Raw genomic sequence first — 21,082 nt, 5'->3', positions numbered from 1 at the left:
TCTATTAAATAGCTCCTTAATCTTCTCTGGTCTAAAAAGAACAACTCCAGCTTCTCCACACAATTGAAGCCCTTCATCCCTGGTACCATTCTCCCAAGGCCTTTTCCTAAAGTGTGGTGCCAGACTTGGTCACAATACCTCAATGAGGCATGATCAATGACTTTTAAAGATTTAGCATAACTTTCTTGCTTTTGTACTCCATGTCTGTATTCATAAAACCAAAGATCCGTAGGCTTTAATGGGAGGTAACAGTCTTAAAATAGATTTGGTAGTCTTACAGCCCTGTTAACATTGATGATACAGCTGTCTCGATTTCGAAAGGGGGCTATTGCTGGCTGCCTGCCAGTCTCAGGCAATGGACCACTTTTAATATGAAAATCAGTCTCCTTTGCCATAAAAAGGATCGCAATTACTATTTTAGGTTAGACCCTGTGGAGGTACGACCAGCTCCTGGGTAATTGAAACAAGCAAAAGTAAGTGTCAAAGTACTTTTGTGGTCTTTTGAGTACCAGGATGGTTCCTCCAGAGCCCACAAAAAATAATCTGGGCTATGCCATCCTGGGATCCCCACCCTCCGTGACCCCACACCACCCAACCCCCACAATATTCCCTGATGGCAGCCACCCACACACTTATATTAATGTGAACTAGTGAGTCATCACATAAGCATCAATCTCCCTGCCATCTAAAGTACACAAATGCCAAACATTTATGACTAGTAATATATACAATGCATGAGTCCTGTGTCCCCTCAGAGTAACTCACCTCTTGGGGCTACTATTCACCGATGTTGTAGAAGCCACGCTGTTCCATCTTGTCAGTGCATGATTTTCAGAGCAAGTGTGCCAAGGCCTATTCATCAATACAAAGTGATAAATTTTTTACATAGACTCATAAGGCTGAAATTTATACTCCCGCCGCTTAAATTGCCAGCTGGCGAAAACAATGGTGGCCCGCCCGCGCGGATCACACATCGCAGAACTGCTGTGTCATTAAGCACGGTGGCTCATTTAAATAGCTGGGGTGGAGTGCACCCCCCCCCCCACTCCAAATGACGTATAGGGGGTGGGCTGTCTGTCCCCGGCAATGGCGTCAGCTGCCTTTGCGCAGGCACTGACGCCATTTTTAAAGGGCTTTGAGCCCTCCCATTCAATTTAAATATTTCAAGGAACATTTAATAAAAAATTCAATACATTTATTCTGTCCCTCTCCCACCCCCCAATAATAATTAAATTAATTACTTGCTCTCTCCCCGCCCAAAACACTTACCTTGCCCACCTGATCACCTTCCCTAAAGTACACAAACCTTAAACTATAACCCTCCCACTATCCCTTACACCAATAATATTACTTTGACCCCACTCCCCCCAACTCACGCACTGAGAAACCTACCTCCTCCACCCTCCCCACCAGTGTTACACCTCGGTTCCCCAGATGGGGAAGCGCCAGCCAGTGGCACAAATATCACACCGGGACAGATGGTGGGAATGTAAAGGTAATTAATTCATTAATTTAAATTTATTTCAATATGCTAATGGTGGCCCCGTTGCTCAGTGAAATGGGGGGGTGGGGGGGGGCACCACAAGCCTCACCACCGCTGGCAATATTGGGCCAGGCCCTCACGACGTCAGGGTGCGTGGTGGCTGTCTCCCGGATGCATTTTCCGGCACCCCCCACCCCCACCACGACCCCTGATATCAGGGGGTCTGTAAAATTCAGCACATAGAATCATATAAGAAGGGCATTCGTGTCTGTGCTGTCTCTTTGAAAGAGCTATCCAAATTGTCCCACTCCTCTGCAAATTTTCCCTTTTAAATATATGTCCAATTCCCTTTTGAAAGTCACTGAATCTGCTTCCAGTACCCTTTCACACATGCATTTCAAATTATAAAAACTCGCAGAGTAAAACAAAAATTCTTATCATCTCCCCCTTGGCTTTTTTGCCAATTATTTTAACTCTGTGTTCTCTGGTTACTGACCCTCCTGCCAGTAGAAACAGATTATCCCTATCTGCTGTATCAAAATGGTTCATCATTTTGAACACCTGCTCTGGGAGAATGATTCCAGCTTCTCTAGTCCCTCCACATAACTGAAGACCCTCATGCCTGGAACCATTCTGGTAAATCTTCTCTGCACCCTTTCAAAGGCCTTGACATCCTTTCTAAAGTGTGATGCCCAGAATTACACACATTACTCTAACTGAGATCCAACCAGTGATTTATAAAGGTTTATGATGATTTCCTTACCTTTATACACTATGGGGATAAATTAGGCTTTGTACCGCCCTTTCTTTTTTTAGGCATTATGCAACCTCCTAATGCTCAAAAATAGCTTCCGAGATGCACTTGCATCTGGCACCTTCTAAGCTGCTGTTGGAAATATAAGTAACATCTCACAGTTCACAGTATACTGCCGCATTAGGGAGGTCCCTGATGCAGTTTGTAGGATGTGCCTTTTGAAGATGAACGCACTCACTTTGACAACTCATGTGACATTGTTAAACTTCTTCCCACATTGCATTCATGCTTTCGGAGTGACACACCTGACATTGACCTCCATTGCTACTTCTTCCCACTACATTCTGAGCATCTATCTGGAGGGTTTCCTGCACCCACTGCAGACATAGGACATCTCTCCTTCCACTTCTTCCATCAAGACTTCCAGTGTATTGCCTGAAAACTTTGGTGCACACTCTCACATGTTCAGTGAACTGTCAGAAAAAAGATTTGGTTTTCAAATGACTCAATACTACTTGGAGCCACAATGCATTTTCCCTTTAAGAAGTGTGGGCTGTCTTTAAGAAGCACTAGCCACTCAGATGCCCTGCTGATGTGTGAAGCCAATGAACTGCACGGGTATTGCTAACTGCATGCAGCAATCATGTAAAGCAGCAGACAGCACAAATTTACTGCACTACCTGCAACACAAAACATAATGCAATCTCCATGCCCGATTTAACAGTTTAGTCAATTTCTCCCTCGGAGTCACTATTTATAAAGACAATGGCTGGAATTTTACCCTTGGCGTAGGAGAGCCATCCGCCGACTGAAAAGTCAGTGGCGAACCCACCTCCGCCTGGCCTGGGGATCCGATTTGCATTTTGCAGTCCCAAGCCTTTAATTGGTCTGAGGTGGGACTTCCACCTCATTGAGGCAGGAAGTCCCACCTAATGGAGCTGCCGGCCAATCACCGGGAGTGGTGGCCACTGCTGGGACTGCAACTCAGCCATCGCAAAGAAGATGTCAGGGAGCCCCAGAACCAAGATAGGTTTTTGGTTCCTCACCGGGAGTGATTGGTCAGGCCCCGGGGAGGCAAGTCTGGTTGAGTGGCAGGTCGGGGGACGTGTTGGGTGCTGGGGGTGGTTGGGGCAGCGAGGGCGGCCCTTTGTCGGGCACAGGGTGCCTGATCATGAGGCCCACCACCCCACCCCGCCGCAGCCCAGGCCATCAGCGAGCCGCCTATTTTTGTCAGGCGGCTTCTCTTGGGCCTGGCCACCCAACCGACTGTGGCGGCGGGCAGAGGCCCTTAAGTGGCTGGTTGATTGGTTTGGGGCAGGCGGGCAGTATTTTGCCGCCGCCGCCCTGTGTAAAGTGGCAGCCCAGGCGGGAGTGGGTCGGTAAGGGCTGCCCGAGCTGCCCGCTCCACTTTACGCCTCCCCACCCCTGCCACCTTCCCTCTCTTTGGGAGGGGACGTAAAATTCCGGCCAATGATTCCATATGCATCAACAACTTCATCAACTTATCCTGTCAGCTTCAAAGATTTGTTTATGTGAATATCCAGGCCCCTTCTGTTTCCTTCAAAATTATACTATTTAGTTTATATTGTCTCTCCTCACTTTTCCTTTCAAAATGCATCACTTCACATGCTGCATTTAAAATTACCAATAATTAATGCCAAATTATGCTGACTTCCACTTAAATATGCAAACAATTCACACATGTAATCTTGATGTACTAAAGTTTCCATTTCATTCATAGCCATTCCATTGTCAATTTGGCTCATCTTGGAGTCAGGAAATAGTTTGTACAAATCCTACTCCAGGATTGGAGCACTTAAGCTTGACTGAAACTGAAGGACAATAGGAGTTTTGTGGGACCTCTGTAAATTGGTTGCCACATCTGCCTAAATAACAACTGGGCATGCACTTTAGAAGTAACTATTATTATGTAGACAGATGTTGCAGCCCATTTACACATCGTAAGTTCCCACAAATGAAAAGAAGGGATCTTATGCTGTTTATCTGTCAAAACGTTCCTGTTCAAGCACCCATCAACATGTGTATCTCCTTTACAACAGGCATTCTGGTCAGTTTTTCACATCAACTTTTCATATGTGCTTCTGCATTGTATGGCAGGAAGATTACGCTGGTAAGGTAACAGCCTAAATGGATTTTAACCAAGAAATAACAAAGTAGAAACTGTTTTAATCCTATTTTCGGGCACATGTGCTTGATCACATGGGCACAACTAATGGAAACTAAATAGGTCCGCCTGATTAATTAAATAATATTGGTGCACTGCCAGTGCTACTCACACTGTTCATCGATCGCTTGCCTTTTGCAAGCATCAACGTTGCATGTTAACCTGATGCCATTTAAAGACAGCCTGTACCTATTAAAGGGAAGGTGCAATAAAAACAAGAAATGCTGGAAATACTCAGCAGGTCTGGCAGCATCTGTAGAAAGAGAAGCAGAGTTAATGTTTTGGGTCAGTGACCCTTCTTCGGAACTGACAAATATTAGAAATGTCAAAGATTATAAGCAAGTGAGGTGGGGGTGGGGCAAGAGATAACAAAGGAGAAGGTGTAGATTGGACAAGGCCACATAGCTGACCAAAAGGTCATGGAGCAAAGGCAAACAATATGTTCATGGTGTGTTGAAAGACAAAGCATTAGTACAGATAGGGTGTTAACGGACTGAAGATTGAACAGCAGCAAGTACAAACATGAAAAAAAAACAGTGGGTAAGCAAACTGAACAAACTAAGATGAAGTGAAATAAACATACAAAAAAAATTGTAAAAAATGTAAAAAAAGAAAAAGTAACTAAAAATAAAAGTAAAATGGGGGGGGGGCCTGTCATGCTCTGAAATTATTGAACTCAATGTTCAGTCCGGCAGGCTGTAGTGTGCCTAATCGGTAAATGAGATGCTGTTCCTCGAGCTTGCGTTGATGTTCACTGGAACACTGCAGCAAGCCCAGGACAGAGATGTGAGCATGAGAGCAGGGGGGAGTGTTGAAATGGCAAGCAACCGGAAACTCAGGGTCCTGCTTGCGGACTGAGCGGAGGTGGTCCGCAAAGCGGTCACCCAGTCTGCATTTGCTCTCCCCAGTGTAGAGGAGACCGCATTGGGAGCAGCAAATACAGTATACTACATTGAAAGAAGTACAAGTAAATCGCTGCTTCACCTGAAAGGAGTGTTTGGGGCCTGGGATAGTGAGGAGAGAGGAGGTAAATGGGCAGGTATTACACCTCCTGCGATTGCAGGGGAAGGTGCCATGGGAAGAGGACGAAGTGGTGGGGGTAATGGAGGAGTGGACCAGGGTGTCGCGGAGGGAATTCTCCCTTCGGAATGCTGACAGGGGAAGGGAGGGGAAGATGCGTTTGGTCGTGGCATCACACTGGAGGTGGCGGAAATGGCGGAGGATGATCCTTTGGATATGGAGGCTGATGGGGTGGAAAGTGAGGACAAGGGGAACCCTGTCACGGTTCTGGGAGGGAGGGGAAGGGGTGAGGGTAGAGGTGCGGGAAATGGGCCGGACACGGTTGAGGGCCCTGTCAACAACAGTGGGGGGGAATCCTCGGTTGAGGAAAAAGGTCATATCAGAAGCACCGTCATGGAAGGTAGCATCATCAGAGCAGATGCGTCGGAGACGGAGAAACTGGGAGAATGGAATAGAGTCCTTACAGGAGGTAGGGTGTGAAGAAGTGTAGTCAAGATAGCTGTGGGAGTCTGTGGGCTTATAATGGATATTAGTAGACAACCTATCCCCAGAGATGGAGACAGGGAAGTCGAGGAAGGGAAGGGAAGTGTCAGAGATGGATCATGTAAAGGTGAGAGAAGGGTGGAAATTGGAAGCAAAGTTGATAAAGTTTCCAGTTCGGGGCGGGAGCAGGAAAGGAAAGGTGCACTTTGGCTGCAGTGAACCAAAAGTCAAAATTGTGGACAAGGCAATCACAGAGAAGATGCAAGAGCTCCTGTTTTCCTTACACTACATTGGAGATTTTGGCAGAGGAAGTCATGGGAGTCGAGGCATCTTCTATCCACCAGGTGGCAGGAAGATATCAAGGCAAGCTACCCGGCATGAATGGGCAGAATTGGCAGCATGGGTCAGTGGAAGAAGTATGACTCAGCATGGCTGCAGTGCATAGAAAAGTTCAATGACCTAATAAGGCTAAGGTAAGCCTACTAACTCAGACCTACCATTACTCTGTAGTTTGCCTTGCACTACCCATTGGCCTAGCACTCACTATCCTTCCTTTCCTCAAATGACTAGCACTCCCATACAATCACAGCAGCACACTTCATTTATCTCCTTCTACTCCCACTGCAACACTTTGCACCTATTACTCTCTTCATTATTGCTTCCTTCACTTCACTTCTCCATCTTTCACACACCAGCAACTCGATTGCATCCTGATATGCATGTGCTCACAGCATTGCTCTCACACTGTCACATTTCCTACTTCATTGCAAAGCAAGGTGGCACATAATAGTAGGGAGGAGTCAGCCAGAGGAGGAGGGCCATGCTTCATGCATATACTGTCACCACTTCAAGAACAGGGGCAACATGAGCAGAGGTTGTGTCAGAAGCATGGCATCAGGCGAAATTGTAGATGTCTTGCAGAAGTCCCAAGCCCATGCATGGCCTCAGCGCACCCGCTGTAGCAACTTTTCGTGAGGCAGCGTCCTAATTGGCTACTTCCGTGTTTGCTGTCTAATTAAGAATGGCAAGTGTGAGCATGATGCAGGAGGCCCAATGAGAGAAGCCACAACAGTGGCCAGCCAGCCGCCCCACCAGGAGAGGTGGGCACTACTGAGGGAGGTAAGTGAGTGTGAGGGCACCTCAAAATGGAGACACTCTCAGATGTCTGCTGAATGTATTAAAAAAAAATAGGCCCTGAGGTGTTAGGAACATCAGTGTGGAGGGGAATCCTCCACAGGAATGATTGTGGTCACAGCTACGGCTGTTTCAGCCTTGTGGCTCCATCATTGGGTGTTTCAGAAGAGATTGTGATGGCCCTCCAACCTGTCAGCAGGAAGCCACCTCCATGAAGTTTCTAGGTTCCAGACTCAGTGCGGGGGGCGGTGGGGGGGGGTGGGGTGGGGGGCTCGTCCAATGGCAGGAAAGTTCTTTCAGTATGGGATAATGGCCCTTGCTTTGCGCCTTAATTGAAGCTATTGGAGGGAAAGAAGAAAAAAAGTGCTCAGCATTACATGGCATGAATCATTACTCAACGTCTCTGGTGCTCTGCACAGTTCAGAGGGTAGGTTAGAGACCCCAGGCAATGTGGACATTCATTCACCCAGCACTAGGCAAAGTTGGAAGGCCCAGGAAGCACCTCACTAGAGGGAGAGATCGGTTGCTAGTCCGACTGTAAAAGGTACAAATGAAGACATTGAGGTCTCACTATACATAGGCAGCCTGTGGGGATTGCCATCAATCTTCTTCAGTGTTTGTACACTAGTACTGTCTTTGTGCATGACATCAAGACCTGACCTGAAATGTTAACTCTGTTTCTCTCTCCACAGATGCTGCCTGACCTGCTGAGTATTTTCAGCATTTTCTGTTTTTGTTTCAGATTTCCAGCATCTGCAGTATTTTACTTTTGAGTTGTGATGGATCAAGTGATCACCTCTCTAAGCACTGCAGAGAGAGCCTCTGTTAAGAGTTCTAGCAGCTTTGATGGGAGCTCAGACTGTTGCTATATTGGCTTTGAGATCAAATATCACCTCTGGATTACAAAACTTGGATACACTCTGTTCTGGTGCAGATCAGTGGGAGCATTAAGGCTCAGGTCCCAGACAGTGACATTGGTTCAATGGGAGAGGCACTTACTATTCTCTCTCAGAATGACAGTATGTTTGTAGCCACTCCCCACACCACCCCCACCCCCGCCCCACCCCACCACACCCCCAGCCTCTCAACTGGTGTTTTCATTGGTGCCAGACAGTCAGTCAGCTGGGCCAGACAGCCCCGGCTGAAGACAAGTCTGCAGTCTGGCCCTGAGCAGCCAGAGCTCCTTCCTCAAGGTTGCCTGCCACAGTCATCTCATGTTCTTCAGCATAAGTTCAGTAACCTTCCACTCCAGAAGTGTAGCCACCTTATAGGAACACTAGAATAGGTAATCAAGCATAAAAGTCAGGCACTAGGGCATTGCACAAGGGTGATATGTAGATAGACATCAGTTATATTGGTTTTGTAACCATTTGTCAAATCAAGTATGGAATCTGTTGGGACAGTGGGAAGCATGGTTTGGTAGTAACTGGTCTTCATGTGTGTTTCTTCTTCAAAGATTATGAAGTTGTATAGTTTGAGGACATTGATATGGTGGGTGTCAGAACAGGGTCAGATGAAAGGAGGAGGTGTTGGTGCTCTGAGGGGTGGATTGTTCAGGAGAATCTTTCCTGCATAATTTGCTGCATTACAGCAGTGGCAGCTTGTTGTACTGCAGGGTCTTGATCATTTTTTATTTATTTAGTTTTTTATTTATTTTATTTAGAGATACAGCACTGAAACAGGCCCTTCGGCCCACCGAGTCTGTGCCGACCATCAACCACCCATTTATACTAATCCCATATTCCTACCACATCCCCACCTGTCCCTATATTTCCCTACCACCTCCCTATACTAGGGGCAATTTATAATGGCCAATTTACCTATCAACCTGCAAGTCTTTTGGTGGTGGGAGGAAACCGGAGTACCTGGCGAAAACCCACGCAGACACAGGGAGAACTTGCAAACTCCACACAGGCAGTACCCAGAATTGAACCTGGGTCGCTGGAGCTATGAGGCTGCGGTGCTAACCACTGCGCCACTGTGCTGCCCACCTTCTGTATTTTTCAGTTCCTTATATCTTTTTCAGCTTCTGCTTTACTTTTTTGTCCTCAGGCAGCTACAAGGCAACATGTCTTTGGATGGCAAGATTGTGGAGCATGCAGCAACCAATTATGAAGCTTGATACTCTGTTAGGCCATACTGAATGACCCCTTCCAAGCTGTCCAGACAGCTGAACCACTGTTTAAGGATGCCAGTGGTTTTTTCAATCAAAATTCCTGTTACTGAATGGCTCTCATTATATCAATGCGCTGAGTTTGTGCCTGGATTCCTGAGAGGAGTCATGAACCAGTTGTTGAGGAGATAGTCAGTGTTCACCAGCAGCCAGTCCAATCTAAATACTCTAGATGGAACAGATTAGGTATTAAGGACTGCCACATTACGAAAGCATGATGACTACTGGCACGAAAGCTGGCACAGATCTGCTTGAGTTATTGTCTGTGATCAGAAACAAGTTGAACAGTGAGCAAATGGAAGCCCTTCCTGTTCAGTAATGGAGCTGGTTCCTGATGGGGGCTTGCAGGGTTAGGTGCATACAGTTTATGATGCCCTGCATCTATGAGATTCCATCAATGCAGGAAAAATCCATTATCTTTCTCTCTGCTGCACAGCCTCCTTGGGGAAGCTAATAAACAGTTGTCACTTTGCAAGCAGTGGATAAGTGACCTTCCGGATCATTGTGTGCAAACTGACTGATGTTGCCAATATCACCAAAAGCAGACATAAAAGTTTAGAGCCACGGTAACCTTCACTGCCAAAGCCATTGCTTCACTTGCTGTGATGTTGGGCTCCAATTCTTGATCTTGATCTAACTGGTGGCACAGGTAAGTGATTGTCTCCTTGTTCATACACAGTTGCTTCACAAATCTACCAGTAAATCTACCAGCCAAAATGACTCCTTCACCCTCTTCTTTCAGATTCTGCTGGTCTTTGCCGCCTTTCTTTCTGCTACACCTTCTGATCTGAGAGCCCGAAGTCTAATTCCCATGTTCAGCAATTCTGAACAAGAACATTTAGGAAAACAGTTGTAGCCCTCACAAATGGACACTGTAAAACTATTTAATGGCAAAACATTATCCAAAACAGCAAAATCTTGGCAAAACAATACACTAGCAGCCCAGAACCTACCTTAATAGAGGACAAGGTCCCTTCAAATATTGTTTAGGAAAGTTGTTTGCTGATTGATTTGCTGAGCAGGATTAGGGAGTGACATTTCTGGTGCATATGGTCACCAACTTAACCAAAGTGACCTGATACAGGCACAGAGCACTTATTCATAATGATGTATTAAGTATTTCTGGATACAAGGTGTTCAGGAAAGATATGGAAGAAAAGAAAGGAGGATCATAGAATCATAGAAAGTTTACAGCACAGAAAGTTGCTACTTGGCCCATCATGTCTGTGCTGGATGGGTAGCAGTACTGATTAAGGAGAACAGTGCTGGAGAGAGGATGTTCCTGAGAGGTCGTGGACTGAATTTATTTGGTTAGAGCTAAGAAACAACAGAGGTACCATTACATTGCTGGGTGTATTCTATAGGTCATTAACTAGTGGGAAAGGTATAGAGGAATAAATTTTCAAGCAAATTACAGAGAGTTGGAAGAACTATAGAGTAGTTATAATGGGGGATTTTAATTCTCTGAATATAGACTGGGATAGTAACAGTGTAAAGGGCAGAGAGGGGCAAGCATTTCTAGAGTGTGTTCAGGATAATTTTCTAATTCAGTACATTCCAGTCCAATGAGGAAGGAGGCATTGCTGGATCTGGTTCTGGGAAATGAGATGGATCAAGTGAATCAAGTGCCAGCAGGGAAACATTTAGGGAACAGTGATCATAGTATCATAAGGTTTCGGTTAACTATGGAAAAGGACAAGGAGCAATCCAGAGTGAAATGTAATTGGGGAGGGCCAACTTCTATCGGGTGAGAACAGATATGGCCCAGGTAAATTGGAATCAAAGATTGGTGGGCAAAACAGTAACAGAACAATGGGCAGCCATTAAAGAGGAGATAGTTCATGTAAAGGAAAGGTACATTCCCACAAGAGGAAAAGGTAAGGCAAACAAATCCAGAGCTCCCTTGATAACAAGAGATAGAGAGTAAGATGAAGCAGAAAAAGGATACATAGAACTGATGTCAGGCAGATAATACAAGCAAGAATATAAAAGGTTCAGAGGGGAAGTGAAAAAACAAATAAGAACAACAAAGAGAATATGAGAAGAGACTCGCGGCTAACATAAAAGGGAATCTGAAAGTCTTCTATAGGTATATAAATAGTAAAGGGGTGGTAAAAGCAGGAGTGGGGTCAATTAGGGACCAAAAAGGGGATTTATGCATGGAGGCAGAGGGCATGGCTGAGGTACTAAGTGAGTACTTTGCATCTGTCTTTACCAAGGTAGAGGATGCTGCCAAGGTCATAGTGAAAGATGAGGTAGTTGAGACACTGGATTTGCTAAAAATTGACAGAGAGGAGGTACTAAATAGGCTGGCTGTACTTAAAGTTGATAAATCACCAGGACCCAATGAGATGAATCTGAGGATACTGAGGGAAGTAAGGGTGGAAATTGCAGAGGCATGGCCATGTTCTTCCAATCCTCCTTAGATACAGGCGTGGTGCCAGAGTACTGGTGAATTGCAAATGTTACACCCTTATTCAAGAAAGGGTGAAAATATGACCCCAACAACTACAGGCCAGTCAGTTTAACCACAGTGGTGAGAAAGCTTTTAGAAATGATAATTTGGGACAAAATTAACAGTCACTTGGACAAATGTAGATTATTTAAGGAAAGCCAGCATGGATTTGTTGACGGCAAATCGTGTTTAACTAAAGCTTGAGTTTTCTGATGAGGTCGCAGAGAAGGTTAATGAGAGTAATGTGATTGATGTAGTGCACACAGGCTTCCATTTGATAAAGTGCCACAGAATAGGCTTTTCAGCAAAGTTAGAGCCCATGGAATAAAAGGGATGGGAGCAGCATAGATACAAGATTGGCTTAGTGACAGGAAACAGAGAGTAGTGGTGAACAGTTGTTTTCAGACTGGAAGAAAATATACAGCGGGGTTCCCCAGAGGTCAATGTTAGGACCCCTGCTTTTCCTGATATATATTAATGACCAAGACTAGGGTGTACAGGGCACAGTTTCAAAATTTGTGGATGACACAACAGTTTTGAGTATTGTGAACTGTGAGGAGGACAGTGATGAACTTCAAGAGGATATAGACAGGTGGTGGAATGGACGGACGAGTGACAGATGAAATTTAATGCAGAGATATGTGAAGTGATTCATTTTGGCAGGAAGAATGAAGAGAGGCAATATAAAATAAAGAGTACAATTCTAAGGTGGGTATAGGAGCAAAGGGACCTGGGCATATATGTGCACAAATCATTGAAGGTGGCAGGGCAGGTTCAGAAAATGATTAATAAAGCATGCAGGATCCTAGGCTATATCAGTAAGGGCATAGAGTACAAAACAAGGAAGCTATGATAAAGCTGTGATAAAGTTATGATAAAACATTGGTTTGGCCTCAACTGGAGTATTATGTCCAGTTCTGGGCACCACACTTTAGGAAGGATGTGAAGGCATTAGAGAGGATGCAGAAAAGATTGACTAGAATGGTTTCAGGAATAAGGAACTTCAGTTACGTGGATAGGAGAAGAGAAGATTAAGAGGAGATTTGATAGAGGTGTTCAAAATCATGAAGGGTCTGGACAGAGTAGATAGGGAGAAACTATTCCTTGGCAGAAGGATTGAGAACCAAAGGGCACCGATTTAACATGAATGGCAAAAGAAGCAATAGCAACATGAAGAAAAAGTTTTTTTTTTAAAACAGTGTGTGGTTAGGATCTGAGAGTGTGGTGGAGGCAAATTCAATCATGACTTTCAAAAGAGAATTGGACAAATACCTGAAGAGAAAACATTTGCCAGGCTACAGGGAAAAGGCAGGGGAGCAGTTCTAGGTGAGTAACTCTTGCAGAGAGTCAGCATGGACATGATGGGCTGAATGGCTTCCTGTGTTGTAATCATTCTATGATTTCAATGATGCCTGCATTTGTTGCAGGTGAATTCCCAGAATGCCTATTGAGCGCCTGAACCAATATTGTGCTAAGTTCTCTTAAGGCGGCTCTGCAGTTTGCTGCAACATTCAACATTTTGGCGCCTGGTTTGCATCAAGTAAATGTGCGAAATGCATAGCAATTCCACTGCCAACGTGCTTGTCATAATCTGTGAACTGCACTTTTTTCTGGATCTTAAATCTACTTTTTGTCAGTTAATTTTTTCCCCATTTCTCTCTTTCAATCAAGGGAGCTATGTTTCTGGACAGTAGAGGATGCATAAGAGCAAGTCAATGGGTCTCTGTCTGCAATTACCTCTTCTATCCACCTAAAAAACATCTTGTGATAGCACAGCTGAGATCAAGAACTCAATGGGTGGAAATTGTGATTGATTACTTACTAAACGTCACTCCATATTGGAGCTCCAGTACATGATGTCACATTCAACATTTTATTTTAACATTAATTTCACCCACAAAAATAAACTAACCTCATAAATTCTTGCACAGACATGTTTTGCATTCCACTTGGATATAAAGTAGCTGTAGGGGATGGAAAAAAAAATTGTAAAGCATTTAATTGAGAAATAGATTCCAGCAAATTGTCTGACATGAATTTACTTCAATACATTGCAAGCATTGTGCATTATATCCCACTGTACATGCAGACATTCCTGGAACATTGCACAGTGTGACTCTGTCTGCACAGGACTTCCTTATTTTTAGTCCGCACTTGCAATCTGGGTTGGCAGTACAGCCAGGTGAGAGGAATTAACCTGCAAAAGCTTATCCACACACTGAATTTCCAGTTGATGAATCCAGTTTGTGGTTTGGTCCTTGGAGAATCCAAGTTTAATTTGTGCTGTTCCAGGGGTGGAGCTGAGCATTTACATGGTTTTGGCAGATGAGTCACTTCTGCCAAGACTGCAATATTGATCTGTCCTAACAGAAATGAACAAAACGTTTTATTTCCTGTTGCAGGGAGGACCCTTTTCCTGTTGGAGGCATTCTTCATTCCATGTATAGGTTTCATCTAAATAGGCGCAATGTTGTAGACATGTGTAGACATCACAATTGCTTCCCTAACAGTGCATAGTGTACACATCAGTTTAAAGCCCTGAAAATGCATGTCTGCTGAAAATCATACCCCTTGGTATTTAAGGACAAATGCTGAAGGTTTTCCCAGTGACCTGCCACTATGGAATCAAGTAATAGTTTTATTTTGTTTGGGTACAACATTTCAAATCTGGTATAATGATGAAGCCTAGGAGGCTTGTCAATCTATCATGTGATATTTAACTGAGTCATTCAGACAAAGAAGGTCTCAAAGCAGCCATATGGATCCTAGAGCAGCAATGGGGTCCTCTAGTTGGCCACACTGTCACTGGGCAAGGAAGTGGAAAAATCAGCCAAGGTTCCCACCCCTGGTTTGTATCCAATGATAAGGATCCTGTTGATCCTTGTTATCTGCCACTGATATGGGGTGCTGGTCAGTAGCACAGAACAGGATCAACAGCCTGCCAACTTCCATTGTCTTGTCTCAGAAGTAAAGAATGGTAACTTGGGCAAGGTACCAGAGGGCTCCTATGCCCTGTCGAATTATACCCCACCTTGAGTAAGATGCCTAGGCTATCCAGCCCAGGCATCGCTCTCCTCCCAATTGGCATTCATCTCGGACCAAACAGGACATCCATCCGCACATCTAACCACAGCTGTATTTGTGGTCCTGGGAGTTATATTCAGGTGGGACATGGGCTTCGCTAGAGAGCTGTGACAGTATATGGCCAAAGGGTTGCTGTATTCTGTGTTGGGCCTTTTGCAATGGTCAAAACAGGCAGCCTGCAAGATGCCTTGCCAAAAAACAAATTAAATAATTTCTCATGAAACTAATGTGGCCCGTACATGGCAATGCTCTGAGAGTCTCAGGACCCTCCATGCACCTGCCCACACATGGATGGGTGCAGCTTCCTCCAACAGGACCAGCCAGCAGCAAATGGTGGAGAGGTAGGAATGCAGTGGAGCACTTCCCCGATTTGCTTTTCACTACCACCCTGAACCACTACAAAATGGGCAGAGGTGGGGTAGGAGATGGAAGAACAAAATGAATTGAGGAGGGAAGTGAAAGGTAAACCCTGTAACACTCACCTTCTACACCCAGTATCAAGTCATCTTCTGTGCTGTTCATCCTCCTCATGCTGCCTGATGGGCCAGACATAATAGTTTATCACTATGTCATTGAGAGTCAAATTATGTTCACAGAAATGATTCAGATTAAGGGATGCAAGCTAAAGGAGTTATTCAATTGCTTCACAGCATGCAATGCGGGAAGTGCAGATACAGTTTTTGAAAATGCAAGAATTACTTTTCCACCAATCCACTCTTACTTACTTGTGATCTGGGCGCAGGGCCATTGAACGGTTTGACAGAAACTCAGCTTTGGTTAAGCTTCATTTCAAGCTTGTGACCACCACATGGAAAGCAAGTGTAGCACGAGAGGGATAATTTCATGTTCATGGGTAGGAAGCCTCAGCCAAACCTCTAGTGTGCTCCCAATTGATGAGTCTCCAAGCAGGAGCTCAAAGCTAGAATATTGGCTCTGCCATTTAAAAAGTGAATGGGAAAGTGCTTGAAATTAATTATTTGCCCACCCAGTCGGGGAATGATAGGAAATGAATACGAAAATGAATTGCTCTTATTCTTAAATTTACTTTTAACTTTTGCCCTTCACTGCCTTTGCTTCACTCCCTGAACCACATCCTTTCCTTGACAAAGATGATCTGCTCCCAGATCTCTGATACTGGCACTCTGAGCCAAGCTTTGTGGAGGGTAAACAGTAATGATCCAATATGACTGCCCATTTGAACTTTCCTGCACCCTTTACTCCCCTTCAGGTTGCATCTTTAATGAGCTCTGCCATCCTTGGCAGAAATCAGCATCAAAATACGTAGAGAAAATGATCCAAGAGGACATGTTGGTGGACCAACTTCATGGACTGGTGAATCTGTATTGAAATTTAAGATTAAGAACAATGGCAAAGGTTGAGATTGAAGGGACAGCAATGGAATCTCTCAACTGCAAGGCTAACTAAATGAATAGAAATCTAGCGACAATTTTACCCTATGTGATATTTGAGCCAAATATGTCACATGTGCATTTAAGACCAATGGCAGCTCTGGATTGCCAGCCAGTCGATATTGGATTGTACAGCCTGGTTGTTGACTGGAATGTGTGGAAAATTCTAACATGTATGCTAAGCACTTAAATTCTGGTTTGTAAAATAGACAGTAGGGATTTTTCTCTGCGTCTTATGGTAGGAGGGCCTTAGGCTTTAAGTGTACGTGAATTTTCATCTGCGGCAGAGCAAACATCAGAAAGGAGATTTTTCTCTGTTTGCACCCGAGAACACTGGAATATTGTAAAGGAAACTACCCAATTATCTTCCATTAATAAAAATGCAGTATAATAGATTTTATTCCTTGAGAAGCATGCATTTCAACCTATCTGATTTTCACTATTGATGCAAGAAAATCCACTGATCAGAACTCCAACCATGATTCCAACACTTTTCTGAGACCCTGCTCTGGGCCCATTAAAAAGGTGACAACTTAAGCAGTACTTCCTTCCCCATAGTTTGATGGTTTTGTTGAAGGAATTCAAGGCTTTTGCTTTTTTCTGTGGACATGTGGATAATTTGCTTTTAGATCTCTTGTTGGCCACCCAGCGTAAAAGGGTGAGACTGTAACCAAGAAACAACTTGGCATATTCAGTGCAGCAATCACCTGCTCAGCATAGTTTGGATCAGGAGCTGAGGATTGTTTCCAAATCCCTCCAAACCTCACCCCTCCCTATCTTTGTAATCTCTGAAAGCCCCACAAAACCCCCACAATTTCTGCACTGCTCCAATTCTGGCCTTCTGCACATCCCCAATTTTAATCACTCCACTCTTGGTGGGCATGCCTCTAGCTGCTGAGGCCCTAAGCTTTGGAATTCCCCCCCAAAACCTCTTCATCTCTCTACCCCTCTGTCCTCTTTTAGGATGCTCCTTAAAACCTAGCACCAATTCCCCTGAGGCACCTTGAGACGTTTAACAACATTAAAGGTACAATGTAAATGGCATTACACCCAGCCCATCCAATCACCCACCCAGCCCCTACTTCCCTGCCTCCAAGTTTCATGCTCAAGTAAAGATTTGTAATTTTGTTCTGATCAATATGTCGGTGTTGAAAATAAAAATATCATGTTTATAATAGAGCCCTGGTGACCAGTCAAATTTCTGCATTAGTTTCTAAAACCCAATTAGCAATAAAAATAATGACAAAATATTACCCTAAGGCATTGTAATTTCAGAAACAGTGAAACAAATTGTTTCTGTTATATTGCCCTTCTGCCAGCTCCAATGATGCTGGAAAATGCTTGGGCACATTTCCTAAGGGGCTTTTATAGCCAATACACATGCGAGTCGAAGAGACTTAGTAGTTGGCAGGAAAAAAGACAGAGGCGCAAGGGGAGAGCCAACTGTGTAACAGCCCCGACAAACAAATTTCTCTGCAGCACCTGTGGAAGAGCCTGTCACTCCAGAATTGGCCTTTATAGCCACTCCAGGCGCTGCTTCACAAACCACTGACCACCTCCAGCCGCTTATCCATTGTCTCTCGAGATAAGGAGGCCAAAGTAGACACATGGAGAAGCAATTAACAGTATATTCTGCTACTGTGTTATGAATCGATGGTGCTTCATAAATAAAGCATTGTTATCATAACACTTCCAATGGTTTCTATTCTTACTGTTGAAAATGAAAGCTTTGTGATTGTGTTTGTGTAGAATTTGTTTTGTGAATACAATTGTGTGTGCTGACAGTAGCTGGCAGTAAAAGTGCTGAAACTGGTTTTACTGGTTCCAAATTAAGGGAATATATATTTTAAAAAGTTCCACGAGCACTGCTTCCAATTGTTACACATTGTGCATATGTTGAAGGAAGACAAAACTGGGTTTGGTTGTGGACTTTCCCAGGGTCAAATTATCTGTCAATATTCAGTGCAGGCTCATATATGAAGAATGATCACTTGAGCAAGATACTGGCTCAAGTATAAGGTAAATTTGCTGCTTTAAAGGATAGGAAATTATAGGCTGCGTGCAGGCAATTTCTGACAAAGCATTTCTGACGTGAAATGCCATATTGGATGCATGCAAGTGGAAAACTTACTTTTATACCTTGGTGGAAGGAATGGTCATTTTATGTTGGTAGTGGGAAGCAAGGTAAGTTAACTTTAGGCTGGCATAGTTCAGCCTTAATAATTGTGATTCATAGGCATATAATGTGTGCCTAAAATTCATTAACAAAGCACCAACAATTCGCTATACAACTTGTAGCTCTCAATAATACTTTTTAGTTTATTGTCATTACCTGTTCTCTGTGGGCTCTGAGGCATGTGTTCATTTACATGGAACCTGTAAAACATGAAACAGGCACATTAGATTCATGCAAATAGCTGCCACACTCATTCTTGTTCCAGGAACAAAACTCAAATCTTTTATGCAATAGCTTGAGTATCTGTAGGAGGATAGAGCTCTCAACCATGAAGCAATCAAATGCAAGATTAACCCTTACAGTGCTGGCAGCTCTGGAGACATGTGTCCTCTTGGCTGGCCAATTTCCTACAAAATTATTAATAGCTGAATTTCCTTGGAGCTCTTCCCACTCTGCTATCATAACTTCACTGAAAGTGCGGCACAAACCTTGGCCCAGAAATTACTGGAATGGTGCAGCTCATAGTGAGTGACATCAATGAAATTTTTTACCCCACCTTTCAAATCTTCTTATTTTTGCACCATAAATTGCTGGAAATGCTCATTGAAACAGCACAGTGAAGTCAACTGGGCAACTAGGACTCACTAAATGATAGACCATGGGCCTATCTCACAGACCAATGAAATTTAAGGATAGAGAAAAAAAACAGAGGGAACAAAGGAGAATGAACTGAATGAATTAATGTTCAAATTCATTCGAGACAGAAAGAGAAATGGAAAGAAAGCAATACTGGATTTAAAAAAAAGAAAAAAAATAATAATTTTAGAAACAATTTACTGCCTGTGGGAGTGAGCCACCAGTTTCAATTTTTCTCTTTCTGGGCCTCCAAGGTCGAATTTCATGTCAAGATCATAAATCATGTCATTAACAGCCTCCTTATGACATGAAACACTGGCCCTAAATTCCTGCGGTGAGATTTATGCATATTCACGGCACAAATCCAGCAATTTCCTGAATCTCATTGGGGTGTCAATGGTGACATCCTGTCCTTGCAAAGCTAATAGTAGAGAGGCAAAAATCATCCAGAAATTGATGGCGATTTGCAACTTGTGACATATTTCTTGCTCGCCACAAATTGGGTTTTTTGCACATTAATAATGGCAGTCACTGAAAACTTGCCATTATTTGTCCAGCAATTTTCAGGGTCTTGTCTATGGGCATTAGACAAAATTGCTGCAAGAGTGAAAGCAGCTATGTGGAAAGTCCCGCTGACTGATACTACCCTTTACATATAGATTGATTATACTCTTGACTAAAAATCGATTGGAGATTTCCTGCTCGGGAAGTTACGTACCTCCAGGTATTTAATTTCGCAAGCTAAGGCAGGACCACAAGTGGCAAACTGCCACATAACCTCCTTTTTGGCCACTGGTGATTATATTGTGGATATGGAGAATCAGTATTAAAATTACCGGCTGTACAAAAATAAATACCTGAGATTGCCTGCAGTGTGCCATTATTATAACACACTTGTTACAATTCCCAGGCAAATAATTTACTGCTTTGTACAGTAAAGTGAATTGAAAAACATAAAAAAAATGAGGCAATGACATTTTATTTTTAAAATTAAACTCTGGAGGAGTGGGGAGACTGGATGTTGCAGCAGATTAGATGCTAGCCTTTCATTTCTGGGATCTGGGTCAAGTCTAGTCCAGTCCAGACTTATAGGATTAAAGTCTCCTCCACCTATTGGCTTTAAGAATCCTTCCTGAAGTGACATTGGGCAATTTCAATAACATTCTTATTGGGCAAGAATCTACAGCACAAACTTGACCCTAATGTGTCACACAGAGAGGCCATAGGATGGCTGGTATGGATAATGGACAAATATTTCATTGGTGCATTGTGATCTGTAGCAACAGTTGTTTGTTTTTGCCCGAGCCCATCAGGATGAATAGAGTAATAATAGGGGTATGATCCTAGCCGGTGGAGACACTCAGGTCAAGGCCTCCCTGTACATGGACAATGCCACCACCTTCTGCTCGGATCCACTGCCAGTCCGCAGATTGAAGAGCATCTGCAATCAGTTCATACTAGCCTCAGGAGCCAGTGCAAATTACGTCAAAAATGAGGCCATTTCTTTGGGAACTGGGCCGACTGATCATTTGTCCCTTTCAGTCAGATCAGATAACCTGAAGGTACTGGGAATATGGGTGAGAGAGGTCAGAGTGCACAAGAAAAACTGGGAGGAGTGTACAGCTAAAGTAAAGCAGAAACTGGGAATATGGGGGTGATGTTCACTCTGGATTGTGGATAAGAACCTGGTCATCTGATGCAAAATGGTCTTGGTGTTACTGCATGTGGTGCAGGTCTGGCCTATACCCAACCCCAGCACCAAGACAGTCACTGGAGCCATCTTCCACTTTATCTGGAAATTGAAATGGACTGTCAGTAGAGACTCACACAGTCTCCAGAAAAAGTGTGCATGGGGGGTGGGGGAACATACCCAACATCGCTTTCCTCCTGATGGCTACCATTGTATGCAGCTGTATCAAGCTGTGCATAAATCCTTGCTATGCAAACACCAAGGGCTGCATTTTAACTTACTTGATTCACTGGGAACTGGGGAGGGGAGCTCAGGGCGGAGAACCCAAAAGTCTGGATTCCTCCACATGTTATGGAGTTTTAACACCAGATCGTGCATTTGACATCACAGACAGGTTCCC

At 44.0% G+C, this 21,082-nt stretch overlaps 1 protein-coding gene across 1 annotated transcript in view; it reads right to left on the bottom strand.

The window, feature by feature from the left end:
- Positions 1–21,082, bottom strand: part of itprid1 (ITPR interacting domain containing 1) — a 210,298-nt gene that overhangs the window by 125,169 nt on the left and 64,047 nt on the right. The window contains exons 4-7 of the mRNA XM_068032668.1: positions 18,513–18,556; positions 15,254–15,307; positions 13,600–13,651; positions 766–852 (exon numbers count right to left, since the gene is read on the bottom strand). Coding sequence (XP_067888769.1) covers positions 766–852; positions 13,600–13,651; positions 15,254–15,307; positions 18,513–18,556 — 237 coding nt within the window. The remainder of the gene's footprint in view (positions 1–765; positions 853–13,599; positions 13,652–15,253; positions 15,308–18,512; positions 18,557–21,082) is intronic.

Source organism: Heterodontus francisci, chromosome 5 (genome assembly GCF_036365525.1).
Source record: "Heterodontus francisci isolate sHetFra1 chromosome 5, sHetFra1.hap1, whole genome shotgun sequence".
NCBI classification, from domain to species: Eukaryota; Metazoa; Chordata; class Chondrichthyes; order Heterodontiformes; family Heterodontidae; genus Heterodontus; species Heterodontus francisci.
The sequence above is the reverse complement of the archived record's forward strand: the minus strand, read 5'-3'. Positions and strand labels throughout refer to the sequence as shown.